Source organism: Melopsittacus undulatus, chromosome 1, assembly GCF_012275295.1.
Source record: "Melopsittacus undulatus isolate bMelUnd1 chromosome 1, bMelUnd1.mat.Z, whole genome shotgun sequence".
Classification (NCBI taxonomy): domain Eukaryota; kingdom Metazoa; phylum Chordata; class Aves; order Psittaciformes; family Psittaculidae; genus Melopsittacus; species Melopsittacus undulatus.
In genome coordinates, this window is record NC_047527.1 from 122,705,984 (window position 1) to 122,723,324 (window position 17,341).

At 36.0% G+C, this 17,341-nt stretch overlaps 1 protein-coding gene across 1 annotated transcript in view; it reads left to right on the forward strand.

Annotated features, from left to right (window-relative positions):
- Positions 1-17,341, forward strand: part of CASD1 (CAS1 domain containing 1) — a 31,054-nt gene that overhangs the window by 8,180 nt on the left and 5,533 nt on the right. The window contains exons 2-16 of the mRNA XM_034070188.1: positions 304-400; positions 1,084-1,204; positions 2,733-2,777; positions 4,715-4,777; positions 6,116-6,160; positions 7,040-7,163; positions 8,641-8,855; positions 9,824-10,249; positions 10,668-10,757; positions 11,352-11,471; positions 12,413-12,569; positions 14,031-14,110; positions 15,000-15,101; positions 16,457-16,597; positions 17,193-17,270. Of these exons, the coding sequence (XP_033926079.1) occupies positions 304-400; positions 1,084-1,204; positions 2,733-2,777; positions 4,715-4,777; positions 6,116-6,160; positions 7,040-7,163; positions 8,641-8,855; positions 9,824-10,249; positions 10,668-10,757; positions 11,352-11,471; positions 12,413-12,569; positions 14,031-14,110; positions 15,000-15,101; positions 16,457-16,597; positions 17,193-17,270 (1,904 nt within the window). The remainder of the gene's footprint in view (positions 1-303; positions 401-1,083; positions 1,205-2,732; positions 2,778-4,714; positions 4,778-6,115; positions 6,161-7,039; positions 7,164-8,640; positions 8,856-9,823; positions 10,250-10,667; positions 10,758-11,351; positions 11,472-12,412; positions 12,570-14,030; positions 14,111-14,999; positions 15,102-16,456; positions 16,598-17,192; positions 17,271-17,341) is intronic.

Genomic DNA, 17,341 nt, shown 5'->3' on the forward strand with positions numbered 1-17,341 from the left:
TTGGCACCTGTTGTTGGAAATGCCGTTCCAGGTCACCACATCTTTCTGACAACAGAAATGGGATCACTAACCTTTTGTGGATAGAAACATGATTTACAGAGAAGTGTGGTGTGATAAGTGAGAAGACAATTTGCAGAAACTTGTGCAACAAGTTTTTACAATGAGTTTGGTTTTATTGCTGCTATTGATTGTTTCAAGTCCTATGGTTCAAATATTGACAAATTATGATTGTTTTTAATGGCAGTGGGGCTATGTTTTAACTTTCGTGTGTCTGAAATCTGATCTTGACATAACATTTTAAAGGTGCCGATACGTGTGAGTATCTTCTGTCCAGTGGGAGATTTCTTGGAGAAAAAGTATGGCAACCCCACAGTTGTATGATGCATAAGTATAAAAATAGGTAAGAAAACTCATGTCTTCCAGTTTTCTGCTTGGAAAGAAGAGTCACTGTTTGACTGCAGCTGTAGTGAGCGTGGTGTCATATATTTTTCTCTTTATAGCTGATTCTCTAGGCTTTCAAAAATGTGCAGCATTTGTCAGAAGAAAGCCTTTTTCCTTGTAGATCACCTCTGTGTCTACAGTGTTTACCATAGTTAGATTTTTATATAAGAATGCAAGTAAATGTTGGTGATGTTAGTACTGATACATGTTATGGAGAGCCTGCCTAGCTTCATGTGTCATTTTCAGATTGCTGAAAGGGAAAATGCTGATCTGATGTGTAGAATCAGGAGTGAAAAAATCCTACATAAAATCACCATTCACTTTTTTTCACCTACTAGTAGGAGACTTTTATTTTTTAGAATTATCCTTTTATTACCATTTGGAACCCACTGTGTTTGTAGCATCACAGAGTAGAAAAGCCTGCTTTACTGTTTGCCTATTAGCAGGAGAGTTCATTTTCATTTCTATGCAAATTGTGCTAAACTTTTTATTAATTCAGCACACTTTAAAAAAAAAGATTTACCATTCCTTAGAGCTGGATGTAATGCTTAGAATGATCTGTATTGCTCTGTAGATTTTCTAAAGACTTTTTCCTAAAATATAAATTTCCTGTAACATGAATGTTGCTATTTTGTTTTACAGTGAAGCAAAAAATTGCCTCGTAGACAAACATGTTGTGTTTATAGGAGATTCTAGAATTCGACAGCTGTTCTATGCATTTATAAAACTCATAAATCCTCAAGTCAAAGAAGAAGGAAATAAGGTGAGGCAGTAGTTTGTTTTGATGATGTCTTTGTTTCTGTCTTCCTGAATTACCTCTGAATTAAAAAAACCCCAACCAAACAGGAAATTATACCATTTGTTGGCCTAGCCATCAGGAAGAAGACCCTCAAAAAGGCCTTTTGGAAGAGAACAAGATTAGACCAAGATAATTGTTTGGTACAGATGATAAGTGAACTAGGAAGCTTGAGTGAAAATTTGTGGCAGTGAGGGAATAAATTAATGAAACCGACTTGTCCCATCACAACTTATGCTTCATATTTGGCTTCTTGATGAAAAAATGATTGCTTGTGTGTGTGTTTTTAAATAGTGGTAATTCATGGGTTATCATTTGTCATTGTAAATGTCAGTGAATTGCTGATCTAATCTGTTCATAAAAATCCTTAGGGCAATGACAGATTTCCAAGTCTAACTTGAAGCTGAAACTAAAAAAAACTTTTGGTCTTGCCTTCCTTTTAATCACTGCTGAAGAGGTGTCTGAATTTTATAAGGTGAAGAATGTAAGCTTGTTTGGTGGAAGCAGTAAGAAAGGATTTAGCTGTATCATTTGTTGAACAGAAATTGATTTTTATTGCTGTATCATGCTTAGGCATATGCCTTCATGGATTTAAGCACATATGTAAGGGAAAAGATACAGTTCACTTTTAACTGGACATCAGATTTGTCATTTAGTAATGCTGTCATTTAGAAGTGCAAGCTGGTACCTTGTCCAGCAGACAGCATGCAGTCACTTATTGTCAAAACAGGATGTTTGATTGACCGAATAATTTCAGTCTTCCTCATCTGTTGGTTAGGTCACAGCTGCTGCCCAAAAGTGATGGTGAGATGATAAGAGTGCTATAATGTATTTTGAGTTGAGGCATACATTTTGTCAAGTATTTAGGAAATCAAGATCTCAGTTTGTGGAAGAGAAATGCACATGTTCTTCTGGATCAGGACTGAAACTAGTTTTGTATTTTAGTAAGATTTTAAAGGACAAATGTATATGCAGCATCTTACTGCTTCCTTTCTGATTTCTTACAATAACACTCAGCAAATTTAATAATGCATTCCAGACTTTATTTCTGCCTGAAATGGTTTTATTTTTTAATTAAAACTGTGTTGATTGTTTTGTGTAAAGAAGTTGGGCAGCTGAAAAGGAAGGCTAGAGGAAAGGCAGTGTAAGAAAAGAAAGAGGAAAAAAAAAGTCTGTTTCTCATTTTGGGAGGCTAAATATAGATAAATATTTTATGCCTTTTTAACAGAGTGAATACAAAACATTTCAGACTTTGTTGGATAGATTTCTTACAGGAAAAATAACCCTTCACTCCAGTACCTTGTTTTATCAAGAAAGTAACATAAATATTTTTCATGAGTATACTGACAAGTTTATACAAGAAAAATCCTTTCTGCTGAGGATAAATAAACCTCGGGGTGAGAGCAATTTAACATACAAATGTAAATATTTTTTTTTCTTTTTCATTCCAAGAGTTTAATCTCACTTTGGTTTCGTTGTTTTGGTTTTTTGACAGCATGGAAATATCCCATTTGAAGATAAATCTGCTTCAATTAAAGTGGTAAGTTTTTATCTAGTGTGAAATTGCATGTCATCATCATATTATTTCATACAGTGTATTCCAAGTTACAGTCAGAACTGGATCTTTCAAATTTTCACAAGTGCTGTTAAAATCAAAAGAAGCTTTAGACCATCAACACTATAAATTTTCCACAAAATATATCAGAGAGTATCTTAACATACTATATTTTGAATAAGATGGTTTGAGATATTTTGGCTTTCAGTACTTCTGTGTTAGTTTCGTGTAAGCCATGGAAGCATTTATAATTTTTCTTTTTGTCAGATATTATAATTTGGCCTTCCCAAGAATAGCTTTTGCCAGGAAGTTTACTCTTCCACTGCTGTAACAATATATATCTGCGCCTAACTTACTTGGAGTGTTAATTGTCATAACTGCTGTAGAGTTCTCTGTGCTATCCCATCAAGTATTCCTTCCACTGTTTTTACATGGAGAAATAACCACAATGTTAATTATAATGTGGATATTTTAAGAGAAAACAAACAGAGTACTTGAGGGTAGGTTTTGTGAAGGATTCTGTTCTCTGCCTTGGCAATGAAAGCGGTGTCCTCAATAGCTTTCTTTGCTTCCCATGACAGCTGTCAGCCGCACTGGGATTCTGCTAGTCATGTTTTTGTTTATGCCCTGGAGACAACTCATTCTCTATTCATGAAAACCAAAGAAGCAGTGTATTTGCTGAGTTGTCTGCAAGTGAGCTTTCAGTATGTGTTTGTGTATGTGGTTAAGATTTAGGGTACGGAATAACATTTTAGGGTGTGAGTTTGTTGCAACTTAGGCCTCTGCTGTCCCACTGCTGCCCTTCAGAGCATGCTCCTGTGTTCGTGGTGTGACTAACCCTGGTACAGGTGTGGAGTCTGCTGTTTTAGGAAGCAGTTCAGCCCAAAACTTACCTAATAGGTTTCCTTTTAGGTCAGGTCTTGATGTGTCTCATAATATGGTTACCTGAATGCTAGAAAGAGGGGGCAGAACACAAACCAGGACAAAGGGCCTGATGCAGTGTGATTTATGTTGGCTTAGGCTGACACGTAACTACATCTTCAAAGCTCCTTAAGCCTTGACAGGTATCTAACCAGCAAGATTTGAGTTTGTCAGGCTTGGGCTTTTGGGAGATATCTGGATATTTATGAATATATTCCTAGTCTGCTGCTTCCTCGTTTTGATTCTGTATTGCTGTTGACATTATTGGCATGGTAGCTGAATTTTCACAATCCCAATGGCTGTGACTCAATAATCTAAATGTGGAAAATACTTGACCAAGAAAAGAGAAAACCACTGGGAACAAGCGGGGAGATCAGTTTTGCCTGTCCATCAAGGTGAAGGTTGGGCACTACTCCTGACATCTAAAAAGTGTCAGCTGATAATTTCTGAAGTGTAAAGCAAATTGTTAAGTTTCCTTTCTGTTCAAAAATTATTATTTCATGCTGTCAATTATAGTAAGTTCTGGAACAAAGAAAACTTGTTAGTAAAAACTGTGCGAAATTGAGCAAAAGGCAAGTTCTAACAAATACGTTACAGTTGTGAGCTTGGTTTTATCCCTGATCATGTTAGAAGTCCAAGGACATCCCATTTGGCAGAAACTGAAAATAATTTTCTTGGTGAAATCCCAACTCTTGAACTACAAATGAAAAATTCTTTTTTTTTATATGGGAGCAAAGTTTTGTGGTTTGTGGGTTTTTTTTTGTCATCATCCCATTCCTTGCCTCTCCTCCCCTGTGTTTTTTTTTCCCTTTGCTTTTTGTTTTGCATGCTAGAGGGGGATGTCTGACTTTTCATGCTAACTATATAGGAAATCTGACTAGGCGAAATGATTTTTCCTTCACAGTTGAATTGATGGCAATTAGTTTGTGTTTTTTTAATATTTGCAATTGTTCTACTGCTTGTCTTTAAGCTTACAGAGTACACCTGCATTTGTTTTACAGGATTTCCTGTGGTATCCAGAAGTTAATGGCTCTATGAGACAACGTATCAAATCTTGGACTGAGGTTTGTCTTAAAAAACTGTGGTTCAGGAAGATACAGCAATGGTCTGAGGACTAGTACCTTCTCGTTTTGGTTTTTTTTTACAAACACAGCTATTATTACCAGGAGTCCAGCAGCTGTAGCATATCGCATACATTCAGTCAGTTACGTCCTAGACATCTGAAATTTGACATCAAAATAGTGAAAAGGGGATGTTTACTAGTGTATATGTTTCTGGGCATCTCCTAGTCTCCCAAGATGGCTTCACTTGGCCCAAAAAAAACCCAAACCAAACCAGTAAAACCCTACTTCCTGGGCAAGTGGATTCATCCCATTAATAGCTGAAAGAATTTTATTCAGATCTGGCATTTCACTGCTTATTTGTCTATGATGGCTCTGTCCTTATGTGACCAAACATTTCTGATCCTTGTGGGTCCCTTCCAACTCAAGATATTTTATGATTTTGTATGTTAATTTCAAAGGTCCAAATTGAAGGACAAAGGCAATTTGGAAAGTCAAAAATGCCTTCATTTATCTTTCCTTAATATTTCCTTAAAATTATGTACTAGTTATTTTATGTTTCAGTTATAATTCAGCTTCTCATGTTATTCAGCATAAAATTATGCATGTAATTCTGATAACAAGTAATATGTTTACAGATTGGCAAGTAAATTTTTCTTGTTTCTTCCTTTGTTGACGTTTAAATAGCCTAGAGCTCTTTTATAATGGTCCCCAGTGATTCTTTTGCTACTCTGTTGGTCATTCTTGCGCAACAGCTGCTATCAAGATGGCTGGACTTATAATTTCATTTTTCTTTTTCTGTGATTACTACAAAAAATGAAGAGCTGCTAAATGCCAAGGCAAAACTCGTACTAAGGTGATCAGCGCTGTTGTTCCCTTATACTCCTTTGTTTGAGGACGTATTCTGTTTCTTGTCCTAGACTTAACTTTCAGATCTCTGGAGCAATAACTGGTCACCTCAATCAGTACAACAGCACAAACAGATGTTTGACAATGGTGCAAGATACTGAGAGAAAAAGTACTTGAATAGTATGATCTACAGTTTATTTGACAGTAGGAGATATTGTTTAGATAGCTTTTGAAGTTAATTTTGCTGCTAAATTGATAATGATTGTGAGTGGTTAGTGATCCTTTGCCCTTTTGCACATTTTGTTATGTGAAAATTCTAGTTTATCACAAGTTGATGTTCTCTGTCGTATCTGTAATCTATTCTTTTATAACAATCAACTGATGGACAAGTTGAGTCACAGTTAATTAAGAGATGAGTCTTAATTAACCTGCTGAGTATAATAATAATTTGTGACTATTTTAAAACTAATTCCTTTTTACTTTGTGTCTTAGAGTTCTGTGGCAAAACCTCATATAATTGTAGCAGGAGCTGCCACGGTAAGTTACACATATATCGGGCATTTTAATAAATAAGAAAGTGCTATTAGGATGACTTTAATGCTGTCAAGTTGATTACATAATAAAGTTTTTAAGCTCATTTTATAATAAAAATATACTCTCAGTGAATTTGCTGTTACAACAAGTAGTTCTAAAATATCAGGTATATTTTATTATAGCTGTGCAATGTACAGTACTTGCTTTTTGGCAGCAATACTGGTTGATAACATTGATTAGCTTGAACCTAGCTAACAATGTAACATTGTTCGTTTTTAAAAAGTTAAATGCAAGTACTTGCTCACTGAGAATAAATTTTGACAGACACTTTCCAGTCACAGAATACTGCTTTGAGGCATGGTCCAATCTGGGATGCTCTTTTTGAGCATACATAATTCTTTTACACTTATATGGGCTGCAGCATCACAGAAAACAAGGCTGACATGGACTTAAGAGGTCTCCTAACCCATCAGTGTGACACAAGGCAGGATCAGTTATACCTACATTGCACTTACTAAGAGTCAACCAATTCTTTAAAACTTCCAGGGACAGATCTCAACAGCTCCCCTAAGTCATCTATTCTAAAAGTTGGCTGGTACTGGGAGTCTAGAGTTGAATGACTGCTCATTTGATTTATGAAAAACAAATATACATTAAGTTGAATATTATATACCCTGCATTTGAATGGTCTCTTTAAATGTAATTATCTGTCTAAACAGCTGCTTAGTCCAGAAGAAATATTTAGCACTTCAAAAGTGAAGAGTAAGAAAAATAATCTAGCTTTATAAAAATAATGAAAAATAGCTACTAAAGAACAAAGGAATCAGTTAATTAAGGGTCCTCAGACATACAGGTACTGAATCTCTTTCTCTATTTCTCCAGTGGTCTATCAAGATTCATAATGGCAGCAATGAAGCCCTTGCACAGTATAAAATCAATATCACTTCAGTTGCACCTCTTTTGGAAAAATTAGCGAAAACTAGTGATGTTTACTGGGTCTTACAAGGTAAAGTAATGAACAGTAGGTAATTTGTACTGTCACATCTGTTGAATCATTGTCTTGTAGGATATGGGAGACTTAGTCCATACGGCTTACTTGCAGAGTAAAAAGGGCGTTGGTTGAAGTCCAGTCTGGCTTTGTAGCCTTAACTAGCAGGAACCTAATTAGCTGTTCATAGTAATGGAGATTTAAAACTCACCCAGGAAAATGTTTTGCCTTCTGAACTCTGATTTTTTTTAGCTTACTCTCAGGCTCAGTATGGTAGGTCTGTCCTCCTTGGGCTGTGCTCCATACCTGCCTCCTGGGAGTCAAGAACACAGTGCATAAACCAGCTGTACTCCTGTCTTTGTGTTCTATTAAATTATCAGATTACATAAATAGTAAGAGACATTCAGCAAGTGTATCCTCTGTCTGGAATGAACATACTCTTGAGAACAGGTACAGTTTAAGTCCCTAGCATGAAACTTGCTTCTGAGCACTGATGAGTTAAGGGCCAGAAATCATGGTTCACAATGAGTCTGAAATTTTTATTATGGGCACCAAGATTACATTATTCTGCTTTTTTTCAGTAAAATCAAAATATATTCCTGATTTTGAACAGTGAGCTCATAGATAGAATGTGCTTCTGGTTTATCTGTTATAAAACATAGCATTTTAGATTATAATAATCTCAGTTAGAATTCTTGCATTCCTTTCAAAACCGTGTTTGTTTATAATAGAAGCATTTAGCTGTCAGGCATGGCCCACCATTCTGTTGATAAAGAGGCAGTCCATTTAAGTCATCTCTGAGCTCTTTAATGGAATAAGTAAGAAGAGGTGTCCATACAGAGAGTTGCCTAGACATTGATTGTCCAAAAGTAGGCATGAGGTAGCTGAAGTAAATCACCTTACAGTTCATAGAGCGTGTTTCACCAGAGTAATAACATCAGCAGCTTTTCATAGCAATTTATTGATCTCCAGCTGACCTTTTGATCCAGAACACTGTATAGTTTTGTGTTAAGCTCTACATAATTTCTGAAGCCTGCAGCCAGTTAAGTGGTGTTCTGGTTTTTGAAAGGAGAAGCTGGCTTCTTCAGCAGTAACTGAAGGGTTTGAGAGATTTATTTATTTCTTCCATGTGTCTATTCTGCTGCCTGTCTTCTGTTCTCTTGGCTTTGGAGTCTGCTTATGCCTTCTCCAAAGGCATAAGCAGCTCTGCACTCCAGCATTATATGCTTTTCATGGGTTTGGGAAAATTAACAGGCATTCATGTATGGCCAAAGCTTTCTAATCTCTAAGTACATATGCATGACTGGGGACTGGCAATAATAACATTTCATTGTAAACAACTAGTTACTGTAACAGTCTCCCATTCTTTGCTGTACATTTTTTTCTGTGCCATTAAACAGTTGTGACTGTCTAAATGCCTGTGGAACTTGAGCTAAGCAAATGTTTTTGTCAAGTAGAAGGCTAATGTGCTCATTCTTTGTCCTTTCAAATTCAGATCCTGTTTACGAAGATATGCTGAGCGAAAGTCGAAAAATGATCACTAATGAGAAAATAGATGCTTATAATGAAGCAGCTGTTCGTATTCTGAACAGCAGCTCCAGAAATTCCAAAGCTAAAGTTAAAGTGTTCAGTGTATCAAAATTGATAGCACAAGAAACTATCATGAAGTCTACAGATGGCCTGCATCTCCCTGAATCAAGCAGAGATACAGTAAGTGCTTTTATTACCTATCAACATTGAAAAGTAGTAAAAGTAAAATGAGATTTTAAGTGAATGTTCTGAAATAGCAGGCAATATGAATAGAATGAGGACCACATTCTTCAGGAAATTTTGTTCAGAATTTCCCAGTAGGTGTAAGGGCAGTCAGTTGCATACAATGTTAAAAACCCCCACAATAGAAAAGGTGTTAGTGTGTAGTTATTTCAGAATAGCTGTTAATTGGCTAGATCCTGCCTGCAAACTTCAGGCCTTCATCTGCATATATCAGGGTGAGAATTATTTGTAAAGCAGTACTAAGTCTTAATTTTTCACCTATGTGCCCACATAATTTTGTTCAGTAAGAAGTATAAAAAAGATAAGAAAACACAAAACATGCATTTTCCTGATTGTGTAGACTGGAACTGACTTTATTTTATCTTTAACTTACAAATGTCTATATGCACATAGTGAGCATGTCTGGGCCTTGTCAGTGTGTTCTGGTGAAAGTGTTTTCTCACTGGGTCACTTCTAGTCCCACTCCTTCACAGATTTCTGTTTATTTAAAGTATTGGATGAACTACATACCATCTCACCATAGGTTTAAGTCTCATTGCCATGTTTTAGAGTTTCATTACTGTGCCCCTTTAGTGCCCATGTTTGTGAGCTGTTTTTCATCTGTACTCCATTTAGCTCTTTATAGCTTTACACCCAGTAGAGAGAACCCTGTTATTGTAAGGATTAGGATTAGATATTCTTTCTTCACTGAAGAAGCTCAGGGGTTTCCTTTGGAAGAGGTGTTTTGACTGTACTGTTGAATACAACTAGGTATATGGGGGTATAGTGAAATTTTACGTGTGTAATGATAGGGGAGAATTGCATATGTTTTATGCCAGGTCTTCTAGACCTAGAATGAAGATACAATGAAAATGTTAATGTTTTTATTAGCGATTAATTGACAAAACTGCTTATTTCTTTGACAGAATGCGATGATTCTTATGAATGTCTACTGCAATAAGATAATGAAGCCCATTGATGGCTCCTGCTGCCAGCCTCAGCCTCCTCTCACTCTGATACAGAAGTTAGCTTTCTGTTTCTTTACTTTGTCCATTATTGGATATTTAATTATCAGTTTAATTCATCGGAATAATTATCGGAAGAGCAAATCATGCACTGATTTGGAAAGTGGAGAGGAGAAGAAACCTGCCATCAGCACTCCTAATGTTTCTACTTTAGAGATACTCTTACACTCCTTCTGCAAACTTGGTCTAATCATGACCTATTTTTATCTATGTGACAGAGCAAATCTTTTCATGAAGGAAAATAAATTTTATACACATTCATCTTTCTTCATACCAATCGTCTATATCTTGGTTTTGGGGGTGTTTTATACTGAAAATACTAAAGAGGTAATGATCATGTTGACATTCGGCTTATAACATTGTTTCCAAGTTTGAGTATAAATAACTAAATGCTAAATACTGAAAGTTAAATTTTCAAAGTCAGTATAACTCATCTGCAGAAAAATGCATTCACAAGCAGTGTAACGGTTGCATGGAATTAGATGCAAAAGCTTTTTGAAAGCAAATGGATACGAGTGCTTTTAGCCATTGTCACAAAGTTAAATTGGGACTGAGCATAGCTCAGATACAAGAGAGTATATATCACATTAAAATCTGATAGATGGGTGTTCACTAGACAAAAGACTTTCAAGTTGAGACCTATTTAACCATAAAGTGGTTTATTGTTTTGAACTTTCTCTCCTCATTTTGTAGATGTTCCTTGTACTTTTTGGAATAGCAACACTCTTGTTTTGTTTTGCATTAGACTAAAGTGTTAAATAGAGAGCAGACTGATGAATGGAAGGGCTGGATGCAACTTGTTATTTTGATTTATCATATCTCTGGAGCAAGCACTGTAAGTGATTTGAATTTCTCTTTTTTTTTTTTTAATTGGAATGCAATTTGTGTATGTTACTTCAAAAGAAAGACAGTGCAAATGTGTATTAAAATTCAATAGAATGAGTAACTAATGCTGCTGTTCCTGTAGTTTTTAAAACACTATCAGCAGGATTCATTTTTCTTTCTATGTAAGTGTAGATTTCATTGATACGAGCACTTTGTGCATTACTTGACCAGAGAAAAAGTATACCCTAAATAATGTAGAATATTACGTTGATTTATTTTTAATTGCTGGCAACACTTCCTTTTTATGTTGTGAACGTGAACCTGCTGAAGGTAAGCTTTCAAAGAGCCCTTCTAAGAGTCTTACTTAGCTTGACATAGAATGTGGATAGTGTAAAGCAATAAATGTACAAATTCGTTTTAACATTGAAGAGGTTAGGGCACCAACAGAGCCTAGTAAGAAATAGGGAAATGTGGGATAATGTTTCTTTTCTTAGTTAAATCTGATTTACTGCAATGTAGAAAAAGCATTAAATAGAGGGGGTAAATGGAAAGCCGAAAGCATTTAAGTGGACACTTATAAAAGGTACTTTGTTTTTCTCAACAGTTTTTGCCTGTGTACATGCATATTCGAGTTTTGGTTGCTGCATATCTGTTCCAAACAGGTTATGGACACTTCTCATATTTTTGGATAAAAGGGGACTTTGGAGTATACAGAGTTTGTCAGGTAAGAATATCTATTTACTGCTTTTGTAAAGAAATTTGTTCAGGTAGCAAAATACCCATAGTGTATCTTTACTCCCTAAATAATTTGATGTCAGATTACTTAACCAAGGTTTTCACATTGAAAACTGTTATTGTTGCTGTGTAAACTGACCTGTTTAATTGGTAATGTATATCTCATACTAACATGTAGTATATAAATTGATACTTAAAATGTAAGGATGTAAGCTTTAAAATATCAAAAGACAATTTTTTTCCAGTATATAGCAATAGAGTTTTCATTGCAGTAGCAATTTGCAATATATAACAATATATAAGCAATGATCCAGGCATGCTGTGTTGGAGCCTGCATTTGTTAATAAAGGAAATGAATATTTATACCATAATGATACTGAAGAATATAATCTACTTTTGAGGTTTCTTTCCCAGTGTGTGCTGTAGCAGTTTAAAATTATTTTAAAAAATATATCTTTTATTTCTTTTAAGTGTTATATTGTCATGTAACTTGGGTCATTGTGCTCATAAAAAATATGTCTGTAGCCTGACTGCAGCACTGATAGTGGCATTCCCCATGTGTTAGCAGCTCTAGATGGGCAGCTGTGGGAGTGAAAGCACAGAGGCTTTAAACACATCCAGCAACTGGAATACTCAGTCCCCAGCCTGGAGAATAATCAGTTCTGGTTTACCTTGTTTTCACTGCTCTCTCTACCCAAGTGAGCCAGTGTAGCACAGGAGGTCCACTACTACATAGTCAGCTGCAGTCTTACCTTGCATTGTTGATATTGCCTGAGATATTTAGCCACATTTCAGCTGAAATATAATCAGCATGTGAGATGTAAAACACATAGGTATATTCATACAGTGCTAAAAAAACATGTCCCCCATCTCTCTCAGCTTTGCCTCTCAGCTTATATATTCTGTCTTCTCTCCTCTGACACTCTCCAGGTTTTATTTCGTCTCAATTTCTTGGTTGTGGTCCTGTGCATAGTGATGGACCGACCTTACCAATTCTACTATTTTGTGCCATTAGTCACTGTCTGGTTTATGATCATTTATGCTACCTTAGCTATATGGCCTCAGATAGTCCAGAAAAAAGCAAATGGTAAGATTATTTTTTTTATTTATTTCTGCTATAAAACATTTGCATGTTATTGCAACGATAACCATAGAAAAAATGGTATTGTTGGATCTCAGTCTCTTTGTAACATAGTCAAAACATGCTAATCCAGCTATTCACAGAAGTACAGTTTGTCATAGATGAACTATGTGTCAGTTGGAAAATATAACAGCTGATAAATAAACTCTGACAAACTACAGTCATATTAGAATACTTTTTAATAGGTTTTGAACATCAGAAATGTGTTTGATACTGAATGCAAGCTAAAAGCATAGGTTACCCTGTCCATGTTAGCTGAGCTGTCCATTGTTGCTGTAATGTACTGATGGGTACAGCATGAGCAGTGAGAGTTTAGAATTTCCCACTCTGCATCATCAATATGTCTCATCCATCTTGAGCACCAATTCTGCCACATCCTGCCAAATAAGAATGTGGGGTTTGTTATCTTAGATTAAGTGAACTATGAGCAGTCTGACTTGTGATATGGGTATTTTGAGTAAAAATCAAAGTGAAATCCTGGTTTATTTTATGCATTGCAGTCATTGAAAAGCTGCCATCAATTGGTAAATGCTTATTTAATTCACCTAAATTAGAAATAAAACCTTCAGAGGCTTAGGTCCTCCTTCTGTGTTGGAGGAGTAATATCCAAATTTTATAGTCTGCAGGTATGACAATAAAATACAATAAGTGCATGCTAGGAATAGATGTGAATATATAATGAGAGAGTAGTTTTGCAAGATACTTCAAAGGCAAATAGCTTTAATGTTTTGGGTTTATTTTCTACAAAGGCGCTTCTGTTCCAAATACAAATTACTGTTGTGTACTTCAGATTAACAGCGTCTCGCAAAACTAGAAAATCTTTCAGTGACAACTTTCACTTGTTTATATCCCAATTTACAGCTGCCAATTTATATGGTGAGAGAGGGAGAGATGATCCCTCTTGCAATGTTGAGGCTTGATAGAGCTTAATATCAGTCAATAGCTTTGAGGAGCAGTTTTTCAGACTTCCTTTCACAAGATACTTGGCCCTAATGACCTGCAGTTGAGCTTTGGAATACAGCTGGTACCTCAGAGTTTAATAATGTATGCTCTACTTATCTCACATTACAAAAGCTGTCGGGCATTTTGTTTTATTTATTTATTTATTTACATTATCCTGGAAGAAGGATTGCTGTGCAGTGTTTGTGCAAGCATGCCTTAAAATAGTGTTTCTGGTTGAACATCCAAATTCTCTCCTTTCTGTATGTATGTTGTCCGTTTGAGACACGAGACTTAATGTAGGATTAATAGGTTTTTAATTGCAACATTTAAGCAAAATTTAATATGTAAATGAGGTTAGTGCTAAAATATTGCATGTAATATTTGAACATTGATTATTTAATGTGTCCTGGGGTTTGCCGTTGAAAAATTGATGACTATATACTGATTAATTTATTTCTTCATCAGGAAACTGCTTGTGGCACTTTGGTTTACTGCTGAAACTGATTTGCTTACTGACATGTATATATTTTCTGTCATATTCTCAGGTTTGTAAATTTTTACTATTTTTGTACTTAATAACCTTAGAGTATATTGCCTATCCCATCTCTTTAATGTGCTCATATCTTGTATATTTGATCCTCTATCATAAAGATAGAAGAAAAAAATATGGAACCTGTCTGTTTCTTTTCATATTTGAATTGGTGCGGATGCTGGAAGAACCACAGTTTTGTATCTATCTTACTCATTTGTAATGCTTGACATGTTTTCAGTATACTACTACAAACGTAATAAATACAAAGGTCTATGCTTTGGGTTTGGGGTGGGTTGGTTTTTTTTTCATGTGCTTAAAGTTACTGGCATTTGCTAGCATATGGTGAAACACATGGTGATCTGGTGATATGAAGATCTGTGTCTCTTAGAGACTGGGTTTTGGCTTTAATAGCTTGTCAAAAGACTGCTTCTCATGCTAAATCAATTTAGTGATTTACTGCATGCCGCAAGTGTAGCTGACAGAAATAAAGACAGAGTTCGTCACTCCACGATGTTACAGGGGGGGTAGTGTGGTTTTAATCCCTCATTTTTTTTTAAGCCTGTTGAACTGTAGTCTTTGGTACAGTATGCAGTTGTTACTCCAGCACATCAGTCGATCTCTCCCTTTAAGCCTGCAAGGACAAAATGGAAGGTCTTCATGGGAAGACCTTTATAGGAAGCAAAACTGAAACTCTTTCTCATCTGAAGAAGTATTTCTGGTTTTGGTTGGTTGGGTTTTTTTCTTTTTTGGGGGAAGTACCTTTTAAGAAGCCTGTTACTTCAGTAATGTCGGTCAGCTAGTGAAACACATACGTGGTAATACTAAAAGAAAGCATATAGATTTAAATGTAGTAAATATAGGTAACATCAGTGTTAATGCTTTTGCCCTGTTTATTTTTACAGGGTGCATTCGAGAAGATATTTTCCTTTTGGCCACTGTCCATGTGTTTTGAACTGAATGGGAATGTCTATGAATGGTGGTTTAGGTGGAAGTTGGATCGCTATGTATGTAACATTTGTATAAAGTTAAACTGCTGTTTTACATGTATTTTTTAATCTAGGGGGATGGAGAGGTGAGGGAAAGCAGGAGTTTGTCCCAGTGGATTGTTTAACAGAAGGCTAAGCTGCATCCATCTTCCGCAAATGTCTGTCAAAGCCTTGCTTAAAAGAGGGATGTTGATTTATTTGCTGTTGGATCCTGCTTTTAAAAGTCATAAAGTGACCTAGATTTGGCTTTTCGCAAAAATCTGACTGTGAAAATGTAACACCTGTAGCACTTCAGGCTATTGGGATACAAGGCTTTCCTAATAGTATTTTTTGCAAGTTGTATCAATTAAGGATATGGTGTTTTTTAAGGTAACCTTCAAAACACTTTTAAAATCAGGGTCTTGATGCCCAAACCAGACTATTCTTGTGCAGTGAAAGATCTCTAGCCCATTGCAAGGGGTTGGAGCTATGTGATCTTTCCAACCCAAACCATTCTGTGATTCTATGATATTTTAAAATGGTTTTCCAGTGAAAAAGTACTTTGTTTCCAGTTAGTGACCCTAAAATATGGGAGGACAGAACAGGGAGACACTGGTCTTCTTTTTTGCCTTCTTGGTAAAGTAAGTGGAGTTCCTAAGATGGGAGCATTTATCTGCTAACCTTATCCTTACTGGAATTGCTTGCACACTTCTCCTCTGGCATTCTTCATTTGTGGAGCACACACTTTTGTCACGTCCCTGGCTGCTCCCATCAGCAGCGCACACTGCGTTAAGATGTTTCAGCCCTGGAGCTTTGCTGTTGTGATCAGTGTGTATTCTGTGGTGCAGCAGCATCAAGAGGAAGTCTCAAGAAAAATAAAAATAGAGAAGACAAGCACCACATGGGCCTGAAACAGTGTTGTGTAGCTAGCTAATGAGAACTTGGCATAAGATCGTAAAACACTCTGAAGAACTGCATCTGTGAGACAGGAAAGCACTTGTAATGCTTCTTGGATGTTTTCACCTGCCAACTTGGGAGAAGGCCAGAGACTTGTGGTTTTTCCCCAGAGAAAGCTCTTTTCAATGCTAGCATAGATTGCAGAGGGCATAGTAGGTACTTGAAAGCTTGAAATTTCATTGTCGTGTCTTTAATGCTCTGTGAAGCATTAGTAGCAGTACTTCTGTTTGTAGTTTTTGAGTTAAAAATGCAGTTTATGACGACCTATTTTAGAAAGCCCATTTTTGGTTGCTTCAGTAAATCTGGCAAAGGATCTTTTGAAACCTAAGCTTTGGTATTACGTATCATTTATCCTGTAGCATTTCTGTTAGGAGTTTGTACCTGAAGTCCTTGTAAAAGCCATGAACTATTCACTGCAGTCTGTTTGTCTTTTACAGGTGGTTTTTCATGGGATGCTGTTCGCTTTTATTTATCTGGCATTGCAGAAGCGTCAGATGATATCAGAAGGAAAAGGAGATCCTCTTTTCTCCAACAGAGTTTCAAATGTTTTATTATTTATTTCAGTTCTATCCTTTTTGGTACGTACCAGTTCAACTAGCATGGTCAGGTTTGTAAACCTCTAAACAACAGGTTTTCTGAAGTTCTTCTTTAGAAAATACATTGATTTAAAAAGTCAGATCTTGATGTGGTTTTTTTGCACAGCCTGACCTATTTACTCACTGAAATAGTTTTCCTTTCAGTCAGCTGCAGATGAAAACGTCATCACTCTTTTCAGTTCATTGCAAAGGTTACAAGAAAATTGGACCATAAAAGTGATATGGTAGATGATGCAGCACTTACCTCCACTCTTGATTGCTTGTCTATTTGTGATAAAAAAATTGTCAACAGTATGCCTGTATTTTAGGGTATGACTAAGTTCAGTATTTGTCACTTACAAAGAAAAATTTGGGAGAAACACAAAATGATGTGCAATGTATTTTTTTCTATAAAAATATTTTCTAATATTAATATTTTGCCTTTTCCTACTAAGCAAAATGTAGTTTTTTATATTACTGTCTCACGTATTAGTGAACCAACTACTTAGTGCTGAAACATTTCAAAATAGCTTGCCTCTTGCTTAATTTTTAAACATGGCATAGAATTGCTGCCCAGACTGATGTTTGTGTCTTTTAGGCCTACTCTATTTGGGCTAGTAGCTGTAAAAACAAGACAGAGTGCAATGAGCTACATCCTTCTGTTTCTGTGGTACAGGTAATTATAATTACAGTCCTTTTCCTTACAGTGATAGAATCTACTCTGTTACTGTTTGAGCTCTTTTAGAA